General features: G+C 45.6%; 1 protein-coding gene across 1 annotated transcript in view; it reads left to right on the top strand.

Moving 5' to 3' along the window:
* The window catches only part of LOC141127726 (uncharacterized), a 49,841-nt gene that overhangs the window by 2,709 nt on the left and 25,173 nt on the right, over positions 1 to 21,959 (top strand). The window contains exons 2-5 of the mRNA XM_073614474.1: positions 12,663 to 12,806; positions 16,558 to 16,701; positions 17,386 to 17,529; positions 18,191 to 18,334. Coding sequence (XP_073470575.1) covers positions 12,663 to 12,806; positions 16,558 to 16,701; positions 17,386 to 17,529; positions 18,191 to 18,334 — 576 coding nt within the window. The remainder of the gene's footprint in view (positions 1 to 12,662; positions 12,807 to 16,557; positions 16,702 to 17,385; positions 17,530 to 18,190; positions 18,335 to 21,959) is intronic.

The following is a 21,959-nucleotide window of genomic DNA, read 5'->3' as shown; positions in this document are numbered from 1 at the left end:
TTTCCCCTTACCTCTTGTTCCTTCGTCATATCATAATGTTGGATTTCCTATAAATTCTGTATCGGATACAATGGTCAAGGGTTTTGGCTATATCTACACTTTAAAGTGTATCTAAAGCCAAAAGTTAAAGTTTCATTTTGGATAGTGTAGTGAGCGTTTGGAACCCCTGCCAGGTTTTTTATTGATATCTGCAATTCCAAACTCTCACGATTTGTCCTGGTAAATGCTATGAAAGAGAAACCAAAATTTTGAGCTACTACCAGAACAGGAATAGAGGGGAAATTTTCCAGATGGGACAAGTACCCTACTGATATCTTTCTAATGCCCCGTATACACGGTCGGATTTTCCAATGGAAAATGTTCGATGGGAGCTTGTTGGAAATTCCGACCGTGTGTGGGCGCCATCAGATATTTTCCATTGGAATTTCCGTCACACAAAATTTGAGATCTGGATCTCAAATTTTCCAACAACAAAATCCGATGTCGTAAATTCAAAATCTTGTGTACACAATTCCAATGCACAAAGTTCCACGCATGCTCGGAATCAAGCAGAAGAGCCGCACTGGCTATTGAACTTCATTTTTCTCGGCTCGTCGTACGTGTTGTACGTCACCGCGTTCTTGACGTTCGGAATTTCCGACAAGATTTGTGTGACCGTGTGTATGCAAGACACGTTTGAGCCAACATCCGTCTGAAAAAATCCATGGATTTTGTTGTTGGAATGTCCAATCATGTGTAAGGGGCATAAGAGGTCACTTCTCTTATTTTGAAGAGATTTTTCTTTTTTTGTGTGTCTACAGAGTAATGCCCTGTACACACGATCGGACATTGATCGGACATTCTGACAACAAAATCCGGGGCAGTAGCCAATAACTTTCGTCTCTTAATTTATTCTGAGCATGCGTGGCACTTTGTGCGTCGGATTTGTGTACACACGATCGGAATTTCCCACAACGGATTTTGCTGTCGGAAAATTTTATAGCAAGCTCTCAAACTTTGTCTTTCGGAAATTCCGATGGAAAATGTGTGATGGAGCCCACACACGGTCGAATTTCCGACAACAAGGTCCTATCACACATTTTCCGTCAGAAAATCCGACCATGTGTACATGGCATAGGAAGTGAAGGGAAATCTCCTCAATAGGGCACGGATGGGAAAAAAAAAACCCTGACAGGGTTTTCACTATCCCCAATGCCCTCGAAATTGAAAAGTTGTACTTTAAAGCAGAATTACAGGTTTAAAATGTATCTATTGTCAAAATGTAAAAACACATATTCACTTCCACAATAAAATTTTTTGCAGTCTACTTCTATTAATCTGAACAATCTAGAAGTTTGTAAACATGTAAGCAGGTTGCCTATAGTATATTAGTTAGGCAGTTATTGGCTGGCCCAGGCTGGGTAAGGGGGTAATGTGTTGCACCTCTGTTCCCTGGCTTTTTGGACCCAGCCTATCTGCCCAGTGATATAAATAAGGGGGAAGAACGGGTTCCAGAGTTTCGGCCCACTCAGGAAGGTGCCGCGACTGCCGCTTCCAAAAAGGGGTCCTTTGAGGGGTATTTGTACTGGCATTTTAGAGCCTCGAGAAATTACATAATTAGTCAGTACTTCAGGACTAGGGATGAGCTTCGTGTTCGAGTCGAACCCATGTTCGACTCGAACATCGTCTGTTCGCCCGTTCGCCGAATTGCGAACGATATGGGCCGTTCGCGCCAAATTCGTGTGGCGCGTCACGGCCCATAATTCACTGCGGCATCGCAGTGCATTGCTGGCTGATGATTGGCCAAGCATGCACTATGACCCTCATGCTTGGCCAATCACAGCACCGCCTGAACAGAGAGCCGTAATTGGCCAAAGCCAAGGAGGCTTTGGCCAATTATGGCTCAGGGGATTTAGTACACGCCCCACACTATATAAGGCCGCCTGCACGGTGGCCCTGTGTAGTGTGTGTTCCGGCGTTCATTGAGAGAGAGAGACACACACATTGACATTTGATTTGAGTTAGATAGATTAGGCAGAACAGTCAGTCAGTTAGCTGCACTTACAGTGTATTGTGTATATATATGCATCCCAGGTGTTGCATATATATATATATACACTGTATTCAGTTTAGCTAGATCCATTCTTGTTATCTTCCTACTGACAGGCAGGCTTGTCTTGTTACAGTATTTACAGCTACCTGAAGAAAATTACTGGTGTTCTTTTGATCCTATTAGTACCACAGTCAGGCAGCTAGACTATTTACAGTTAGTGCAGTGCGTCCTGCTCACAGTGTTCAGCTAGATCCGTTCCTGTTATCTTCTTACTGACAGGCAGGCTTGTCTTGTTACAGTATATACAGCTACCTGAAGAAAATTGCTGGTGTTCTTTTGATCCTATTAGTACCACAGTCAGGCAGCTAGACTATTTACAGTTAGTGCAGTGCGTCCTGCTCACAGTGTTCAGCTAGATCCGTTCCTGTTATCTTCTTACTGACAGGCAGGCTTGTCTTGTTACAGTATATACAGCAACCTGAAGAAAATTGCTGGTGTTCTTTTGATCCTATTAGTACCACAGTCAGGCAGCTAGACTATTTACAGTTAGTGCAGTGCGTCCTGCTCACCGTGTTCAGCTAAACCTACAAGTTAGTGGGGTGCGTCCTGCTCACAGTGTTCAGCTAAACCTACAAGTTAGTGTGGTGCATCCACCTTACAGTGTTCAGCTAAACCTACAAGTTAGTGGGGTGCGTCCTGCTCACAGTGTTCAGCTAAATCTACAAGTTAGTGTGGTGCGTCCACCTTACAGTGTTCAGCTAAACCTACAAGTTAGTGCGGTGCGTCCTGCTCACAGTGTTCAGCTAAACCTACAAGTTAGTGTGGTGCGTCCACCTCACAGTGTTCAGCTAAACCTACAAGTTAGTGGGGTGCGTCCTGCTCAGAGTGTTCAGCTAAACCTACAAGTTAGTGCAGTGCGTCCTGCTCACAGTGTTCAGCTAGATCCGTTCCTGTTATCTTCTTACTGACAGGCAGGCTTGTCTTGTTACAGTATATACAGCTACCTGAAGAAAATTGCTGGTGTTCTTTTGATCCTATTAGTACCACAGTCAGGCAGCTAGACTATTTACAGTTAGTGCAGTGCGTCCTGCTCACAGTGTTCAGCTAAACCTACAAGTTAGTGGGGTGCGTCCTGCTCACAGTGTTTAGCTAAACCTACAAGTTAGTGGGGTGCGTCCTGCTCACAGTGTTCAGCTAGATCCGTTCCTGTTATCTTCTTACTGACAGGCAGGCTTGTCTTGTTACAGTATATACAGCTACCTGAAGAAAATTACTGGTGTTTTTTTGATCCTATTAGTACCACAGTCAGGCAGCTAGACTATTTACAGTTAGTGCAGTGCGTCCTGCTCACAGTGTTCAGCTAAACCTACAAGTTAGTGGGGTGCGTCCACCTCACAGTGTTCAGCTAAACCTACAAGTTAGTGGGGTGCGTCCTGCTCAGAGTGTTCAGCTAAACCTACAAGTTAGTGGGGTGCATCCTGCTCACAGTGTTCAGCTAGATCCGTTCCTGTTATCTTCTTACTGACAGGCAGGCTTGTCTTGTTACAGTATATACAGCTACCTGAAGAAAATTACTGGTTTTTTTTGATCCTATTAGTACCACAGTCAGGCAGCTAGACTATTTACAGTTAGTGCAGTGCGTCCTGCTCACCGTGTTCAGCTAAACCTACAAGTTAGTGGGGTGCGTCCTGCTCACAGTGTTCAGCTAAACCTACAAGTTAGTGTGGTGCATCCACCTTACAGTGTTCAGCTAAACCTACAAGTTAGTGGGGTGCGTCCTGCTCACAGTGTTCAGCTAAACCTACAAGTTAGTGTGGTGCGTCCACCTTACAGTGTTCAGCTAAACCTACAAGTTAGTGGGGTGCGTCCTGCTCACAGGGTTCAGCTAAACCTACAAGTTAGTGGGGTGCGTCCTGTTCACAGTGTTCAGCTAAACCTGCAAGTTAGTGGGGTGCGTCCTGTTCACGGTGTTCAGCTAAACCTACAAGTTAGTGGGGTGCGTCCACCTCACAGTGTTCAGCTAAAGCTACCTGTAGAAGGTTGGTGGTGTTCTCATACTACAGGCAGGCAGTTGATTTTGCTAGCTGCAGTATCAGTACATATATATATATCCCAGCTTAGTGCAGCTACAGGCCATTAGTATGTCTGGAAGGCCAAGAAGGAGAGGTAGACAGTCACAAGCCAATAAGAGAGGGCAAGCAGGCTCTGTGTCTAGTGCTGGTCGTGGAGACGGTGCATGCTCATCAGCACGTGGCCGTGGGACACGCTTGGCCTTTTTTTCGGCAGCTGGCCGTGTTGAGCCGCAACATGCGGAAGACTTGGTCGAGTGGATGACCAAGCCGTCCTCATCCTCCTCATCCTCTCTCACCCATGCCCAGGGTACTTTGTCTGGCAAAGCAGCGGCCTCTTCCCTTGGCTCAATGTCATCAGTGACTCCTTCCCTAGCCCCACCATGTCCTCCTGAGGAGTCCCTCGAACTGTTTGACCACAGTGTTGGGTACATGCTCCAGGAGGATGCCCAGCGTTTGGAAGGCTCTGATGATGATACTGAGCTCGATGAAGGCAGTAACATGAGCACGGACAGAGGGGGTGCCCAAGAAGGACAGCAATCTGGCAGTCATGCTCCCGCTGCTGCAGCATACTGCCAGGTTTGCTCCAGTGATGAGGAGGGAGGGGATGATGAGGTCACTGACTCAACGTGGGTGCCTGATAGGAGAGAGGAGGAGGAGGAGGAGGAGGAGGAGGAGGTGGCACATCATAAGGGCAGCACATTGACTGCATCACACCCCAAAGCTCCACATGTGCAGGGCACTGCAGTCTCTGCGCGTTATTCAAAAAGTTCTTTGGTGTGGGCTTTTTTTGAGACGAGTGCATCAGATCGCACCGCTGCTATTTGCAACATATGTCTCAAGCGTATCTCGCGTGGCCAAAACATCTCCCGCTTGGGTACCACATGCTTGACCAGACATATGTTGACCTGCCATGCAGTTCTAAGGCAAGCGTATCTAAAAGACCCACACCAAAGAACAAAGAGGACCTCTCCTTGCTCCTCATCAGCTGAGATTTCCAACCCCACTATACCTTCAGTCCTCTCTGAGACCTGCACTGAGAGGAATGAAGGTGTAGAATTAGGTGTGTCACAGCCAAGTACTTGTGGGCAATCTGCTTTTGGTACACCGACGTCAGATTGTACCAGGCAAATTTCCCTGCCCCAGCTGCTGCACCGCCGAAAGAAGTTTGCTCCCAGCCATCCACATGCCCAGCGGTTGAATGCTAGCTTGGAAAAATTGCTAGCACTTCAACTGCTGCCTTTTCAGTTGGTAGACTCTGCCCCCTTCCGTGAGTTGGTGGAATGTGCGGTTCCTCAGTGGCAGGTACCCAAACGCCACTTTTTCTCACGGAAGGCGATTCCGGCTCTCTACCGGCATGTGGAAGGCAATGTCCATGCCTCGCTGGACAGGGCGGTCAGCAGTAAGGTGCATATTACCATTGACTCATGGTCCAGCAGGCATGGACAGGGACGTTACCTAAGTTTTACGGCGCATTGGGTGACTCTGCTGGCAGCTGGGAAGGATGCAGGACAAGGTGCAGTAGTGTTGGAGGTTGTTCCGCCACCACGCCTCCAAAATGCTAATGATTGTGACACACCTCTCTCCTCCACCCCCTCCTCTTCTTCTTCCTCCATGGCCTCTTCCTGTGCTTTGTCCTTGGAACCAGCGGTGCTCCGTAGCCGTTCAAGGGGCTACGCAAGTACGCAGGCCAAAAGATGCCATGCGGTACTTGAGCTGGTGTGCTTGGGGGACAGGAGCCACACTGGGGCAGAGGTTCTGTCAGCTCTGCAGGGGCAGGTTCAGAGGTGGTTGACGCCACGCCAACTTAAGGCAGGAATGGTGGTTTGCGACAATGGCACCAACCTCCTCTCTGCCCTCCGACAGGGACAAATGACCCATGTGCCCTATTTGACTCACGTCCTTAACTTGGTGGTGCAGCGGTTCTTGGGCAGGTACCCGGGCTTACAGGATGTCCTGAGGCAGGCCAGGAAAGTCTGTGTGCATTTCCGCCGGTCATATAATGCCAGTGCTCGGCTGACGGACCTCCAAAAGGAGTTTAACCTGCCCAAGAACCGCCTAATCTGTGACATGCCCACCAGGTGGAACTCAACGTTGGCCATGCTGCAGTGGCTGCACACGCAGCAGAGGGCCATCAATGAGTACCTGTGCGACTATGGCACCAGGACAGGATCAGGGGAGCTTGGTTTTTTCCCCACGCCAGTGGGCCATGATCAGGGATGCATGCACTGTCCTGTCACCATTTGAGGAGGCCACGAGGATGGTGAGCAGTGACAGTGCATGCATCAGTGACACTGTCCCCCTTGTCCACCTGTTGGAGCACACGCTGCGTGGAATAATGGACAGGGCACTTGAGGCAGAACAGAGGCAGGAAGAGGAGGACTTCCTTAGCTCTCAAGGCCCCCTTTATCCAGACAGTGTTCCTGCGTGCCCGCCGATCACACAGGAAGAGGACGAGGAGGAGGAGGAGGAGGAGGAGGAAGATTGTGTCAGTATGGAGGTGGAGCCTGGTACTCAGCATCAGCAGCAGTCTTTAAGGGATCAGTCCCAAGAAACACATGGACTTGTACGTGGCTGGGAGGAGGTGGCTGCGGACCATGTCATCCTTAGTGACCCAGAGGACTCCGGACCGAATGCCTCAGCAAACCTACGCTGCATGGCCTCCCTGATCCTGCAAAGCCTGCGTAAGGATCCTCGTATTCGTGGTATCAAGGAGAAGGACCAATACTGGCTGGCAACCCTCCTTGATCCACGTTACAAGGGTAAGGTTGCGGACCTTATCTTGCCATCGCAGAGGGAGCAGAGGATGAAACATCTTCGGGAGGCCTTGCAGAAAAGTCTGTGCAATGCGTTCCCAGAGACTGGGAGGTTACAAACTCCTGTTTCTGGACAACGTGTTGCTGAGGCTTCGGTTAGTCAAAGAAGGAGCGGTGGAGAAGGTGGCCCTCTGACCGATGCGTTCAGACAATTTTTTGGTCCGCAGCCCCAAGGTATCATCGGTTCCAGCAACCATCGCCAGCGCCTGTTTTACATGGTGCAGGAATACCTAGGGGCAAGATCAGACTTGGACACCTTTCCCACCGAAAATCCTCTGGGTTACTGGGTCTTGAGGATGGACCACTGGCCAGAGCTTGCACAGTATGCAATTGAGCTACTGGCCTGTCCTGCATCCAGCGTTCTTTCGGAACGCACATTCAGTGCTGCTGGAGGCGTGGTAACCGATCACAGGGTGCGTCTGTCCACCGACTCGGTCGATCGACTGACCTTCATAAAAATGAATCAGTCTTGGATCACCACCAGCTACCAAGCACCTGATGCTGATGTAACCGAATAATTTTTTTTGAAATCTCAGATCCCTTCAAAGACTGCCTATGCTGATGCTGAGTGACTATCCCTGAGTAATTATCCTCTTCCTCCTCAATCATCACGCTGATAGCTTGTAAGAACATTTTTGGTTCTGGGCGCCACCACCAGTGCCTAAGGCACAATTTTTCTGCCCGTTTCTCAGGGGCGTGTAATTACAATTTTTGATGCAATACTTTGCAGCAGGGCTCGTTCCTGCGTTCCAACTAGAGTGTCTGTGAGGGGTTGCAGTGTTGTGGCACCAGCACCAGTGCCTAAGGCCCAATTTTTCTGCCCCTGTTTAACAGGGGCGTGTAATTACAATTTTTGATGCAATACTTTGCAGCAGGGCTCGTTCCTGCGTTCCAACTAAAGTGTCTGTGAGGGGTTGCAGTGTTGTGGCACCAGCACCAGTGCCTAAGGCCCAATTTTTCTGCCCCTGTTTAACAGGGGCGTGTAATTACAATTTTTGATGCAATACTTTGCAGCAGGGCTCGTTCCTGCGTTCCAACTAAAGTGTCTGTGAGGGGTTGCAGTGTTGTGGCACCAGCACCACCACCACCACAGGCCCAATTTTTCTGCCCCTGTTCAACAGGGGCATGTAATTACAATTCTTGATCTAATATTTCACAGCAGGGCCCATTTCTGCACCCACCAAGAGCGAGTGAGGACTTACAGCGTTGTGGCACCAGCACCACCACCACCAAAGGCCCAGTTTTTCTGCCCCTGTTCAACAGGAGCATGTAATTACTTAAAAATGACTCCTACTTGCAAACGGAAGGAGACAACAGGAAGTGAGATGAAATCTACCCCTAGGAAGGGAAATTCTCTCCTGTAAGAGTTAATATGGGAAAAACATTTCTCCTTTCCACTGATGCTTTCCAATCCTTGTTCCACAAAAAACCCCAAATTCTCAAAAAACATTTGTCATTGGGACAAAAAGTGAGGTGAAATCTTCTAAAGAGTAGGAAAGACAGCAAAACAAATGTCACAGGGGTGATAACCCTTCCCTATGTTTTCCAAAAAGCTTAAAAAAGATATTTTGGCTGGAGCTAAACACGTTAAAAATGTACCCGTTCAAAATGACAAACAGATTCTACTTAACAACAAACCTACAGTCCCTGTCTTGTTTGCACTGCCTGTATACTGCTGTTCAGAGTATATAGGGCCTGGTGGCCCCACACCTTTCCTTATTTTAATTCGGGTGCGGGGTTCCCCTTAATATCCATACAAGACCCAAAGGGCCTGGTAATGGACTGGGGGGTACCATCTGTCTCACTGATTTTCATCCATATTGCCAGGACCCGACATTACATTAAACCCCCAAGCAGTTTTAAATGAGATTTTTTCCTTTAAAAATGACATTTGGTGCAGGGACTGTTCTAAACATGGGAAACGCGCGCCACTTTACAGGCATACTATAGACACCCCCCAGGTACGATATTTAAAGGAATATTTCACTTTTTTTTTTTTTACTTTAAGCATCATTAAAATCACTGCTCCCGAAAAAACGTCCGTTTTTAAAAGTTTTTTTTGCATTGATACATGTCCCCTGGGGTAGGACCCGGGTCCCCAAACCCTTTTTAGGACAATACCATGCAAATTAGCCTTTAAAATTAGCACTTTTGATTTCGAACGTTCGAGTCCCATAGACGTCAATGGGGTTCTAACGTTCGTGCGAACTTTCGGTCCGTTCGCAGGTTCTGGTGCGAACCGAACCGGGGGGGTGTTCGGCTCATCCCTATTCAGGACTATCACTGACAATTCCCCATTCATGTTAAAATCAACTTTTTAAATCATTTTAGCAATTGCAATTAGAATTTTTTTTAGACAAAATGTCTATCAGTATCTTCAAATCAGACATGCCTTTCAGGTCCAAAATAGCTCCCTCAGCATCTCAATTGCAGATACTCCGTTATTTGGTAAAATTGTTGGGATTTGTGATTCCAAGGGCCTTGTTTCAGAGATTTTTATGTGCAACTTATATCTACATTTTTATTGAGACATACTTCTCCATGTAAACAGAAATGGGAACAAGAGTTCATATACCTGATGACGTATGGGGCCAGGTTTTGCAAAGGATCCCTCTTGTTTCTCCTTCCCCCTCATATCAGCTAATGCAAGTGTTTATTATCCATCAGGTATATCAGACTGAGCATTTTCTTTGTAGTATAGGTCGATGGCAAGATTCTTGCTGTAACAGATGTGGTCAACCGCAGGGAGACCTGATTCACCTGATGTGGCGCTGTCCAGGGGTTGTAAACCCTCCCATTCTATGCATTGAGATGAAAAACCTATTGTAGTGCACCAGCCCCCCATTTTACTCACCTGAGCCCGTTCGTTGCTACGCCAGAGTTGCGCACACCTTCTTCGGCCGGTGTCTCGGCTCTTGATTGGACAGATTGATAGCAGCGCAGCCATTGGCTCCCTCTGCTGTCAATCAAATCCAATGATGCGGGCGCCGGGGGCGGTGCCGAGTCCTGCTGTCTGTGTCTATGAACACAGAAGCAGGACACGGGAGCGCGCCTGCACGGGTGGTCACTCGATGCGGGGAGGAGCCAGCAGTGCCGCAGAGGGACCCCAGAAGAGGGGGATCGGGGCCACTCTGTGCAAAACCAACTGCACAGAGAACGTAAGTATAACATGTTTGTTATTTTAAAAGAAAAAAAAAAGGGAACCTTTAGTGTCTCTTTAAACAATACTGGACATAAGTTATCCAAGTTATTAATAGTGTAACAGGTCTTTCTCTTACTACAGATCTACTGACATGTATTTTGGGGCATTTTGACTCTTCTCTTTTGGATGAGGGGTTTCTAGAGTACTCTTTATTAACCGAAGAATGATTATTGTTAAATGAGTTTCAGAATCTCTCCCTACAATATCTGATTGGGTCCAAGATTTGAATAAGAGTATTGCATATGATAAGCAAATATATTTTCTACGCTTGTCTAAATATGACCGTATTTGGAAATGCTGGTTTGATTTTTTTTCATTTAAAAACCCTGTAACTGATATGTACTAGTAGTTTGTCCTTAATTATTTTTTATGGATCTGTGCTGTGGTTAGATGAGGTGGGTTTTTTTTAATTTATTATTTAGGTTGTGCCTTTTTTGTTATTTGTATACAGTAAAACCTTGGATTGCGAGCATAATTTGTTCCTGAAACATGCTTGTAATCCAAAGCACTTGTATATCAAAGCAAATTTCCCCATAAGAAATAATGCAAACTCAGATGATTTGTTCCACAACCATTTATTCATAAGTCCTTCAGTTTATAGTCCATATAAAATTATTATAGCAATGTGATAGGTTGTGTAACCATAAAAGGTCCATCCACAAACAGAAGCCTCCACAAGAAGTTTAGAAGCAAAATCCAGCAGGAGCTCTAAAGTATAAAAGAGAAGCGAGTCGCCTCTAAAGCCACGTACACACGGAAGGACTTTCCAACGGACTTTCAACGGACTTTTGACGGACTTTCCACTGACTTTTTAATGAACGGACTTGCCTACACACAATCACACCAAAGTCCGACGGATTCGTACGTGATGACGTACACTGGACCAAAATAAAGAAGTTCATAGCCAGTAGCCAATAGCTGCCCTAGCGTTGGTTTTTGTCCGTCAAACTAGCATACAAACGAGTGGATTTCTGGGTCCGGCGGAGTTACGACGTAAAGATTTGAAGCATGTTCCGAATCTAAAGTCCGTCAGATTTTCGACTGGAAAAGTCCGCTGAAGGTCTGATGAAGCCCACACACGATCAGATTGTCCGCCGGACTCGGTCCGTCGGACCAGTCCAGTCGAAAAGTCCGACCGTGTGTACGCTGCATAAGTGTAGCAATATGCTACTAAATGTTGTACCTTCATGAAATGTAACCATATTGCTACACTTAGAGGCTCCTCTCTTCTCTTTTATACTCAGTTGTGACACGACGCTACTTGTATATCAAGGCATCGTTTGCATATCAAGTCAAAATTTATTTTAAAAATTTGGCTTGTCTTGCAAAACGCTCTCAAACCAAGGTTTTACTGTACATCTTTAATTTGTACGAAAAAAAATATTTTTTTTTAATAAATACAATCTGATTAGGTACATCAGTACTGATCGATTTTCAAATATATATACTGTACCATAGTTTGTGGAATACACTGATTTAGGTTATTTTTACCAAAGAAATGTAGCAGTATACATTTTAGCCTAAATTTATGAAGAAAGATTATTTATTTGCAAAATTTTATAACAGAAACAAAGAAAAAAGTGTTTTTTCCAAAAAATGTCAAGCTTTTTTTGTTTATTTAACAAAAAATAAAAAACCCAGCGGTGATTAAATAAACCCAAAAGAAAGCTCTATCTGTCTCAAATTAATGATCCAAAATTCATTCGGCCACACTGTTGCATGACTGAGTAATTGTCATTCAAAGTGTAATGCCCCGTACACACGATCGGACATTGATCGGACATTCCGACAACAAAATCCTAGGATATTTTCAGACAGATGTTGGCTCAAACTTGTCTTGCATACACACGGTCACACAAAGTTGTCGGAAAATCCGATCATTCTGAACGCGGTGACGTAAAACACGTACGTCGGGACTATAAACGGGGCAGTGGCCAATAGCTTTCATCTCTTTATTTATTCTGAGCATGTGTGGCACTTTGTCCATCGGATTTGTGTACACACGATCGGAAATTCCAACAATAGATTTTGTCGTCGGAAAATTTTATATCCTGCTCTCAAACTTTGTGTGTCGGAAAATCCGATGGAAAAAGTCAGATGGAGCCCACACACGGTCGGAATTTCCGACAAAACGCTCCGATCGCACATGTTCTGTCGGAAAATCCGACCGTGTGTAAGGGGCATTACAGTGTTGAAAGCTTAAAATTGGCCTGAGCAATAAGGGGGTGAAAGTGTCCAGTACTGAGGTGGGTAAAGATTTGTATATCGTGATCAAATCCCCTTTTAAGTGCCTCTTCTTCAGGGAGAATGGGTTTAATTTTTGTGATTGCTCCTCTTAACTGAAGTCCTCCACACCTCTTATTACCTTTGTTTGCCCTTGATACATATTTTGAAGAATACCGTAACTGGACTGTATATCATCCTACTACGTTAGCAGGTGATTGAGTTTCACATAGGAAGAGTGGAGCTTTTCTTGTTTGGAATGTTTATTATTTATATACTTACATAATTCTTCCAATTGTGATTTCACCTCTTTGAACCAGCCCGGAATGATTGTGGCGGTTCTCCATATGAGAGAAGAAACTGCGGATATCCCGGAATAAGTGCTTCAGACTGTGCCAAGAGAGGATGCTGCTTCGATTCCAGTGTACGGGGGGTGAACTGGTGCTTCTATAGTAACTCTGAAAGTAAGTACTTCCACAGAGGACATAACCTGAATCTGCCACAAAGAATAATATCATAAGGTACTGTATATTTGCCATTATTGCTAAAACACTCTGGAATGTTCCTTCATTTCCTTCAATAGAAAGTGGAGTTGGTTTTTAAAGAAATCTGGCACCAAGAGAAACTTATGCCGTGTACACACGACCGGACTTTCCGGCAGAAAAGGTCTAACGGAATCATTCTGTCAGACATTACGATCTAGTGTTGGCTTCATCAGACCTTCTCTTTCGAAAATTCTGACGGACCTAGAAATAGAACATGTTTCAAATCTTTCCGATGGACTCCTATCGAGAAAATCGTTCGTCTGTATGCTAGTTCGAAGGACCAAAAACGACTCAAGGGCCGCTATTGGCTACTGGCTATTGAACTTCCCTTTTCTAGTCCCGTCGTACGTCATCACGTTCTAAACGATCAGACTTTGGCGTGATCGTGTGTAGGCAAGTCCGTTTCAGCGGAACTCCGTTGGAAAGACTGTCAGAGTCTACTCTGACGAAAGTCCGCTCGTGTGTACGCGGCATTAGAGTAGGGATCTCCGCACTTTCTAAACAAAGGACCAGTTTATAGTTCTTCAGTCTTTAAGGAAGCCGGATTGTGGCCAGTGGGATTAGAAAATGCCTCAAGCTTAGTGGTGAGTGGGAGTAAAAAAATTACTGTGATCATTAGGAGGAAGAACAGTAAGCCATCATTAGTAATAGTGGGAGGAATAGTGCCCCGTCATGGTTATTAGTAGGAGGAATATTGCTGCTGTTGAACAGTAGAAAGAATGGTGCCCAATCATTGAAATTATTGGTAGGAATAGTGCTCCATCATCAGTATCAGTGGTAGGAGTAGTGCCCAGTCATTGGTATTAGTGGGAGGATTAGTGCCCCATCATTGGTATCAGTGGGAGAGGAATAGTGCTGTTGTTAATAACAGTAGGAGGAATAGTGCCCAATCATTTGAATTAGTGGGAGGAATAGTACTCCATCATTGATATTAGTGGAAGGACTAGTACCCCATCATTGGTATCAGTGGGAGGAATAGTGCCCCACCATTGGTATTAGTGGGAGGAATAGCGCTGTTGTTAAAAGTAAGAGGTGTGACAGACCTAACCGGGAGAGAGACTTTTGGAGGTGACTGAATGCTAGCCTCTTGCCAATCGATCGTGGGCCCTGGCATTTGGGGGAACGGTGCTCTTTGTGAGCTGTATGCCTGGGGACCCTTGAGATGGTATTACTGTGGATTCAGGTCCTGGTCCCCCAGGACACACAGACTCTGGGGACCCTGGATTTGCCATATTAGGAATAGTGGCTGATTCATAATGCTGGGACAAATACTGTTAGGAGATGCTGATGTCAATTCCAGCCACCTGTCTGTCTGTTGCCTGCTAGAATGTGTATTGTAAATAAGTCTAGTATGGGATCTAAGAGTCATTAGATCCCCATTGTTGTTTGTGTTAATTAACTCTGCTATTGTGTGAAGAAGAGTCTGTGTTGATTTGTGATAATGTTAATTGTGTTTTCTGAGCTACAAGAGGGCCAGTCTGGCCTAAAGGTCATGTCTGAGTCATCTAGGCTGTCTAAAGGGATTAGTTAATTAGCCCATGTTAATTAGGTTTCTGGTCACAGGTGTATGTTCAGAGTAATATGAGCAGGAGGTATACACCTCCTCTTTTACTGTATAAAAGAGCCTGTATTGCTTTCAATAAAGGAGATTCCTGGTTGAACTTACATACAGCCTGCCTGGTGTTTGTTCTGAGCTACACAACTGGATTAGAACGGCACATAGCTGTAGTTCTAGTCCCGGAGCATCGGACGACCAAACCATCAGATGTTGCGATCTGCAATCTGATTCTATAGCTGCAGAGGAGTGTCGGGAGAGTGGAACCGAGCGAGCAGGGGCTCGTTACAGGAGGAATATTGTCCAATCATTGGAATTAGTGGTGGGAGGAATACTGCTCCATCGCCAGTATCAGTGGTAAGAATAGTGCCCAGTAATTTTTATCAGTGGGAGGAATAGTACCCCATCGTCAGTATCAGTGGAAGGAATAATGCCCTTTCATTGGTATTAGTGGCAGGAATAGTGCCCGGCCATTGGTATTAGTGGGAGGAATAGTGCCCTTTCATTGGTATTAGTGGTAGGAATAGTGCCCCATCATCAGTATCAGTGGAACGAATAGTACCCCAAGGGCCTGAGAAAAGCAAGCAAAAGGCAATATCCAGCCTGCAGGCCACAGTTTGGAGCTCACTGAATTAGGGCAGGCAAGAAGAGGAGCAGGACCTTATAGACTATGTACATCCCTGACTAGGGATGCAGGACTCTGGATGACCCCTGTGAGGCAGCCTTTTTCAACCAGGGTGCCTTCAGGTTTCTTTAGGGGTGGCTTGGCAAAAATGGCTAAAAATTGCCCAAAAATGATATGCTAGTAAGCAAGTCAATGAAGCCTGCCTTTTACCTTTTACACCAAGCCATGTGTTTTAATTGTGCACCATTGCAACCTCTAGCCAGCAGCATCCTAACAACCAATGATATCATTGGTTGATAAGGAGGACATCAGGTGCCTACACAGCATCCTTGTTTGCCCCTCCCCTGCCCCCCTCCATTAGCACTGGGTTCACATTAGCTAGCTGAATGAGAGGGAGAAAATGATGGAGAAGAGCAACATTGGAATACTAGTCAGTAGCAGTGTGCAAATATATATTTGCACATTTGGGTGTCCTATGTACATGGGTATTTATGCATTATGTAAAACAATTTGTTTAGTTTTTTTTTTTAATTTTTGAATGGAGTGTCTCGAAATTGTGCAGAATTGTGAAGGGTGCCTTGACTGAAAAAAAGGTTGAAAAACACTGCTGTAAGGGATTGCCTCCTCTCCTCAACGATATTCTAACCTACTACCCAGGGTGCCCCACTGGTGGCAGAGACAGGGTTGGAGTTAACATCATGTACTTCATGTGCTGCCTATTCTGGCCCATGGGCAGCTCTAGTGGCTCCTACAGCACCAAGACCAATGATGAGTAAGCACGTCTGTGTGAAACGCGTCCACTGAGCATCTTTTTTGGATTGATGTTTTTCATGTTCGCTTGATTTTATGGACTTTCAAAAAATTCTTTTGATTTTACTTCCGGATGTGCCGCCATTCTTCTTTGTTTCCATTGGATTTCCCTGGCTGGCAGGCAGGCACCCGGATCTCTTCAGCCCCTCATCAGATCCTCACAGGTGGCTTTGAGCGGTGTATTCCCAGCTCTTTCTCACATCCTACGGCACCAACACTGCCTGTTAATCCAACTGGTCCCGGGATGAACCCATTCCAGTCCAGAAAGAGGGGTTACATTGGGCACATAAATGTCTATACCCTACGGAGAAATGAGCGTAGCCACAAAGAGACAGGAAGAGTCTAATATTCCCAGGATTAACAGTTGAAAATAAAGACAAAAATGCATGAAACCAGAAAACGAATGTAGCCACTACATCTAAGGATGGATAGGCTGCAATATATTAAGTCTTCATTTTTGGGTTTAGCTACGCTTTAAGGCCAGAACTCCTGATCTAATTATTCAAGGCCAGTGAATTAATAATGAAGCCATCAGATCAGTGAATTAGCTTTTTCAGCTTATTTGAGGGTAGTTTCCTGCTTAGTAATGTGACATAGATTTCCTTTTATTTTTAATGTGGAAACCTCCTTTAAAACACACCAAGGTATCATCAAAAATGCTTTTTTGTTTCTTGTCTCAGATAAGGGTCAGTGCGCTGTGAATCCGGCCGACAGAACCGACTGCGGATATCCAGGAATTAGTGCGGGCGAGTGCTTTTCCAAAGGATGCTGCTTTAACTCAACTATTCCAGAGGTTAAATGGTGCTTCTTCCCAAAACAATACAGTAAGTTATTGCATCACATAGCCAATACAAATCCTCTAGACTGAGAGTCTATTTACTTCTTTGTGGTGCATTAATGCTCCTTATGTCACATGTTAACATGTGTTGCGTTAAGGCAACCCATCCTGCAAAGAGGTATAGATTTACCTGTGTGATGGTATTCAGGCTTAATCTTCCCTTTTACGCATGTATACATACCTAGAAGTGTCAGATCTAGGTATACATACCTAGATTTGACAGTTGTGGGCTTCATTGTTTTTTTACCTCTATAGGTGAAAGGCTCTGTCTCCTGGTCACATTTGCACATTACAGTCTCATGGATCTCTTATGTATCTTGTCTACCTCCAGCTTCCAGCCAGGGGAAGGTCTCATTGATGCCTAGGAGGTTGTAATGTGCAGGCACAGCCAGGAGAGGGAGCTGTTCAATACTGAGTGTAAACAAACAATGGAGTCAGTATCCTTCAAATCTCCATAACTATACATCTGTGAAGGGTGGGATTGTATAGGTCAGGACAAAGGAACAAAAAGAGTAAGCTCACCTTGTCTGAATGCGCACTTATTCTTTAAGTCACACATATCAAGTGAAATTTCCTAATAGTTCCTCATAAGTGTCAAAAACTTTTAAGTGCAGCCTGTAAAATTATTAATTGCTATTTTAAAAATTATATTTTCAATCCTTCTTCATAGATAAGGCTCAGTGTTCTGTGAGTCCAGCTGACAGAATAGAGTGTGGATATTCAGGAATTAGTTCTGAAGAATGCCGTTCCAGAGGATGCTGCTTTGACCCATCCATTCCCGGGGTCAAATGGTGCTTCCACACCGACGACTACAGTAAGGGTTATTCCTATACTATAACTTCCATTAATATTATTATAATACACTTTTTTTTTAAAGTGCCAACAATATCCACAGTGCTTTACAATAACAAACAGTGTAAGTACCTGAATTTGACTTGGTATTAGCCTCTATATATTTAACTATTTGCCTGGGCTTCAGCCTTCAAGAATAAATGCACTTATGCTTTTGACTCTCCCCTGACCTAAAGGATCCTACCCTACTTACCATGACCCAAGCTGTGGCCTCCAACGTTTGTTTTAATTCAAGGGTGAAAGGGTCCCTTTCTTGGTCATGCCTGCACAATTCAGCACTACCTCTATGGAGCTTGTCTAGCTCCGTCTCCCAGCCAGGAGACAGCCCTATAGAATTCCAATAGCTTGTAATGTGCAGGCGCAGCCAGTGAGGGGGCCTTTCATTGCTGGATGTAAACAAACTCTGGTGTCCACGCTCACCGAATCTCATCTGAGTGAGGGTGGGATTGTTTAGGTCAGGTCAAAGGGGCAAAAAGTGCACTTTGTCTGAAAGTGCACTTACTCTTTAGGTCATATGTGGTTAGAAAAATGAGTTCCTCATTAGCGCTGAAAATTTTTATGTGCAGCCTGTAAACATTATTAATTGCTATTTCAAAAATAATATTTTCAATTTTTATTCATAGATAAGGTTCAGTGCTCAGTGAGTCCTGCTGACCGAACAGACTGCGGATATTCAGGCATTAGTTCCGAAGAATGCCGTTCCAGAGGATGCTGCTTTGACCCATCTATTCCCGAGGTTAAATGGTGCTTTTTCTCCAACAGCTACAGTAAGGGTTATTCCTACGGTACACTTACATTCTAAAAGGGAAGGGAAAGTGATACAAAGAGACAATAACTGTGATTTATTTTTGATGTAGAAAATAAAACTCAGATCTGAAGCAGGATAGGCTTTCCTAAAGAGGTGAATTTTCAGAGATCGCCTAAAGGTAGAGTAGGAGATAGCCGGAAAGTTCCAGAGGAAGAGAGAGGCCTTGAAGAAGTCCTAAGCAAAGGAGTAGGTGGTGAGGGAGCTAGAGAGCAGAAGTAAAAGGCACACCTGCACATTATAGTTCCATCTCTATGGGGATCATCTACTTCTGTCTCTCTGCAAGGAGAGGGTCCCATAGAAGTTCAAGGGCCTTTAATGTTCAGACACAGCCAGGGGAGAGAGCCATTCACCCCTTAATGTAAACAAACTCTAGAGTCTGCGTGTGAGCAGCTCAGGCAAGCTATGGCCCCCTGAGCGTTGCCCCCTTGGGGCCACACAGGAGTATTACGATAGTTACTTCATACACTTCAGTAAACTTGAGGTGTCATATACACTTTCAGCCCTAATGCCACAATGCACTTGCAGCATCAAACCCTCCCCGAAGAGATGTGTCTTCCGCTTCACTACTTTGGCCGGTCTGTTCCTACTTGTCCACATGACTTTGTAGCATTTTAAGAAAGTAACACTTAACTCCACCACCTTGACTCACATGTTTACAATTTACCATTTTATCATGTTCCACCATTAGCTACATAGGGAAGCCACTGTATTTCACTCAGAAGGCCTTGCACTTTGTGACTTCATGCTCGGTCCCTAAGTAGGTAGGTGCATCGTGATGTGTGAAAATCACACAAATCAGTCCAAATTTGGATTTGCTTTGGGCAGCCATAGGGTTGAATGATATGCTCCCAGAGGAACTTGCGGTGGTAACAGCTGTTTGGTCTTTGGTAGGCACCACCACCACAAATTTAGTGAAGTGGTTGTTGAAGACCAGTGCATACTGATACCCAGAAGGTGTGCTGGAAATTAGGAGAAAGTCCATGGTAACCAACTCAAACGGCTCAGAGGTGGAGATGATCATGGGTGTTACCTTATCTGAGGAAGCCTTGTGGATGTTACAGCTTTCACATTCCTGGCATGCTTTGTGTACCATGTGACAAATGGGGGCAAAAGAAGTACCTTTGTATCAGTGACTCAGGCAAATCTACGCCGAAGTGGCCACCCATGGCTTGGAATACTTGACAGATTTTTAGGATATGCGACTGGGGGACCACAAGGTGAAGAATAGAAGAATGAAGAATGGAGTACATCTCATAACTCCAGCCAATCCCATTGTTTTAGGATTGCCCGAGCAACAGGGGACAACTTTTGGCATTCCCGAGAGGTAGGCCTGTACTTCTATGAGAGGTAGGACTGCACTTAGATAAAATCTGGATCCTTTTGTTTGATCAGTGCCCATTCCTCCCGCCCGTAGAGCTTTGCTACCTTGGCCCGTGGGTCAGGATCTCGCTCAATGACACACAAGGCAGCAGGAACAGGAAGAACAGCAGCAACCTCTATGTAATCCATGTTAGGGTCCACATTCTCTCCTGGGTGCTCCACCAGGAAACAGGATAAGGCGTCGGCAAGCCCGTTGAGCTTCCCTGGCTGGTAATGTATCTTAAGTTTAAACCACTCCAGGCGGGCTGTCCACCTCTGCTCCAAGGCCCCCAATTTCACAGTCTCCATGTAGGCCAGTGGGTTGTCGTCCGTAAAGACCTCAATGTTGGCCCCCATGAGGTATTCAAACTTTTCAGTGATGACCAAAACCAGGGCAGGCAACCCGGGCTTGAAAGAACTGTAGCTATGGGAGTTTCTTTTAGGAGGCCCTAAGCTGCTGCTTGCAAAAACACTTGTCCATCCTGCACTTGGGCAAGAAGAGCCCCTAATTACTGGAGACTTCTGTCTGTGTACACCTGGAAGGGCTGGGTGTAGTCTGCGTAAGTCAGTCTCTGCTTAAGCATCTCAAAGGCTTGCTGTTGCGATTCGTGCCATTGGGTCTGGGTGAAGGTCTGAAATTCTGCTGGGTACTATGCCGCATAACAGCAGGGTAATTAGGGCAGCTATCTGGGCGAACTTTGGAATAAACTGCCAATAATATTCTACCAGACCTAAGAAGGAGTGTAACTCGGTGATGGATTTTGGGAAACACCAATCTTGCACAGCCTATACTTTACCTGGGTCTGGGGACATGCCTCCAGCTTCGACTACATGCCCCAAGTGCTGTATCTTCTATCTCACAAGGTAACACTTGCTGGGCTTGAGTTTTAGTCTGTATTGTGCAAAAAAGGAGAACACCTGGTCCAGATGTTTCAAATATTCCTCAAATGTATTGGAGAAAATGGCGCTGGAAGGTGCTGGGGGCATTACTGAGGCCAAAGGGCATGTGATTAAATGCAAACAGTCCCAGGGGTGTAATAGAGACGGTTTTGCCTGTCTTGGTCTCCAATGGCCAGGTCCCAGGTGGAGAAGAACTTGGCTTGTCCAAGTACCATAAAGGATTCCTCAACCCGAGGGAGGGGCTAGGCGTCCCTGTGGGTGCATGGTTTGAGTTTGCGATAGTCCACACAGAACCGCAGACTGCCGTCTTTCTTGCACACCAGCACAATAGGAAGGGCCCAGGGGCTGACATTTTCCTGGATTACCTCACCTCATAGCATATTGCAAATTAGTTCCTTGACTGCTTGGCACAATGCTGGTGGAATGTGGAGGTACCGCTCCCGTATGGGTGGTGTATATGAATCGGGTGGTCGATGGTTTCATTCAACCATAGTCCCCAGGACTGTTGGTGAACACCAACAAGTGTTTCTCTAATAACTGATGGAATAGTCTCTGCTGAGGTAAAGAAAAGTCTTTAAAGGTAATATCCAGCTGCTTCAATGGGGTCTTGTGTTGAGTCTCATTACAAGAAGCCATAGCTGCCTGCAAGGGGGTGCAGTATGCTTCCACCTCTGGCTTGGCCTTGGAGATGCAGTGGCGAGGTACAGTATATAGGTCTGCCAAGGCAGCGTGCCTGGGCAGTGAGATGGAAGTTGTCCCTAAGTTTAAAAGCTGTACTAACACTCTTCCATGGTGAACCTTAGATAGTGTTTGAAACACCAACCATTTCCCAGGCATCACAGGGGCTACCATAACAGTAGCTCCTTGTAACTTCCTGTAAGCCCCCACTGGGATGTACCAGATCACCTCTTCTGAGGGTGTCAAGATTAACTTTAGATTTGGGGTTGTGCAAATCGCCCCTACTTGCTCCAGCTGTCTCTTGGTTGCTATGCGTTGGGCCTCGCAAGCTGGAAGTACTCTGAGCCATACTGCTTGCATGCCGTAGCCAAGGGTCAAGACTATTTCAACACGCTCTACCACCTGGTCCTCGATTTAGTCCTGTAGCTAGGTAATGCCTTCGCCAGTAGGGGTAGATTATTGGCCGCTCAGAGATACAGCCAACAGGAGTCCAGCTGTTTCTGGGCTCCAAACCTTTGTACATAGAAGTCATATTCCATGACAGTGACCTCTGACCCAGTGTCAATCAAACATGGGACCTCTTGCCTGTACACTAGGGTGGAGACAACTGGGCTTAGAACAACCACTCATTCAGCCTTGTTGGGACT

The sequence above is a fragment of the Aquarana catesbeiana genome, linkage group LG02 (assembly GCF_042186555.1).
Source record: "Aquarana catesbeiana isolate 2022-GZ linkage group LG02, ASM4218655v1, whole genome shotgun sequence".
Lineage (NCBI taxonomy): Eukaryota > Metazoa > Chordata > Amphibia > Anura > Ranidae > Aquarana > Aquarana catesbeiana.
The sequence above is the reverse complement of the archived record's forward strand: the minus strand, read 5'-3'. Positions and strand labels throughout refer to the sequence as shown.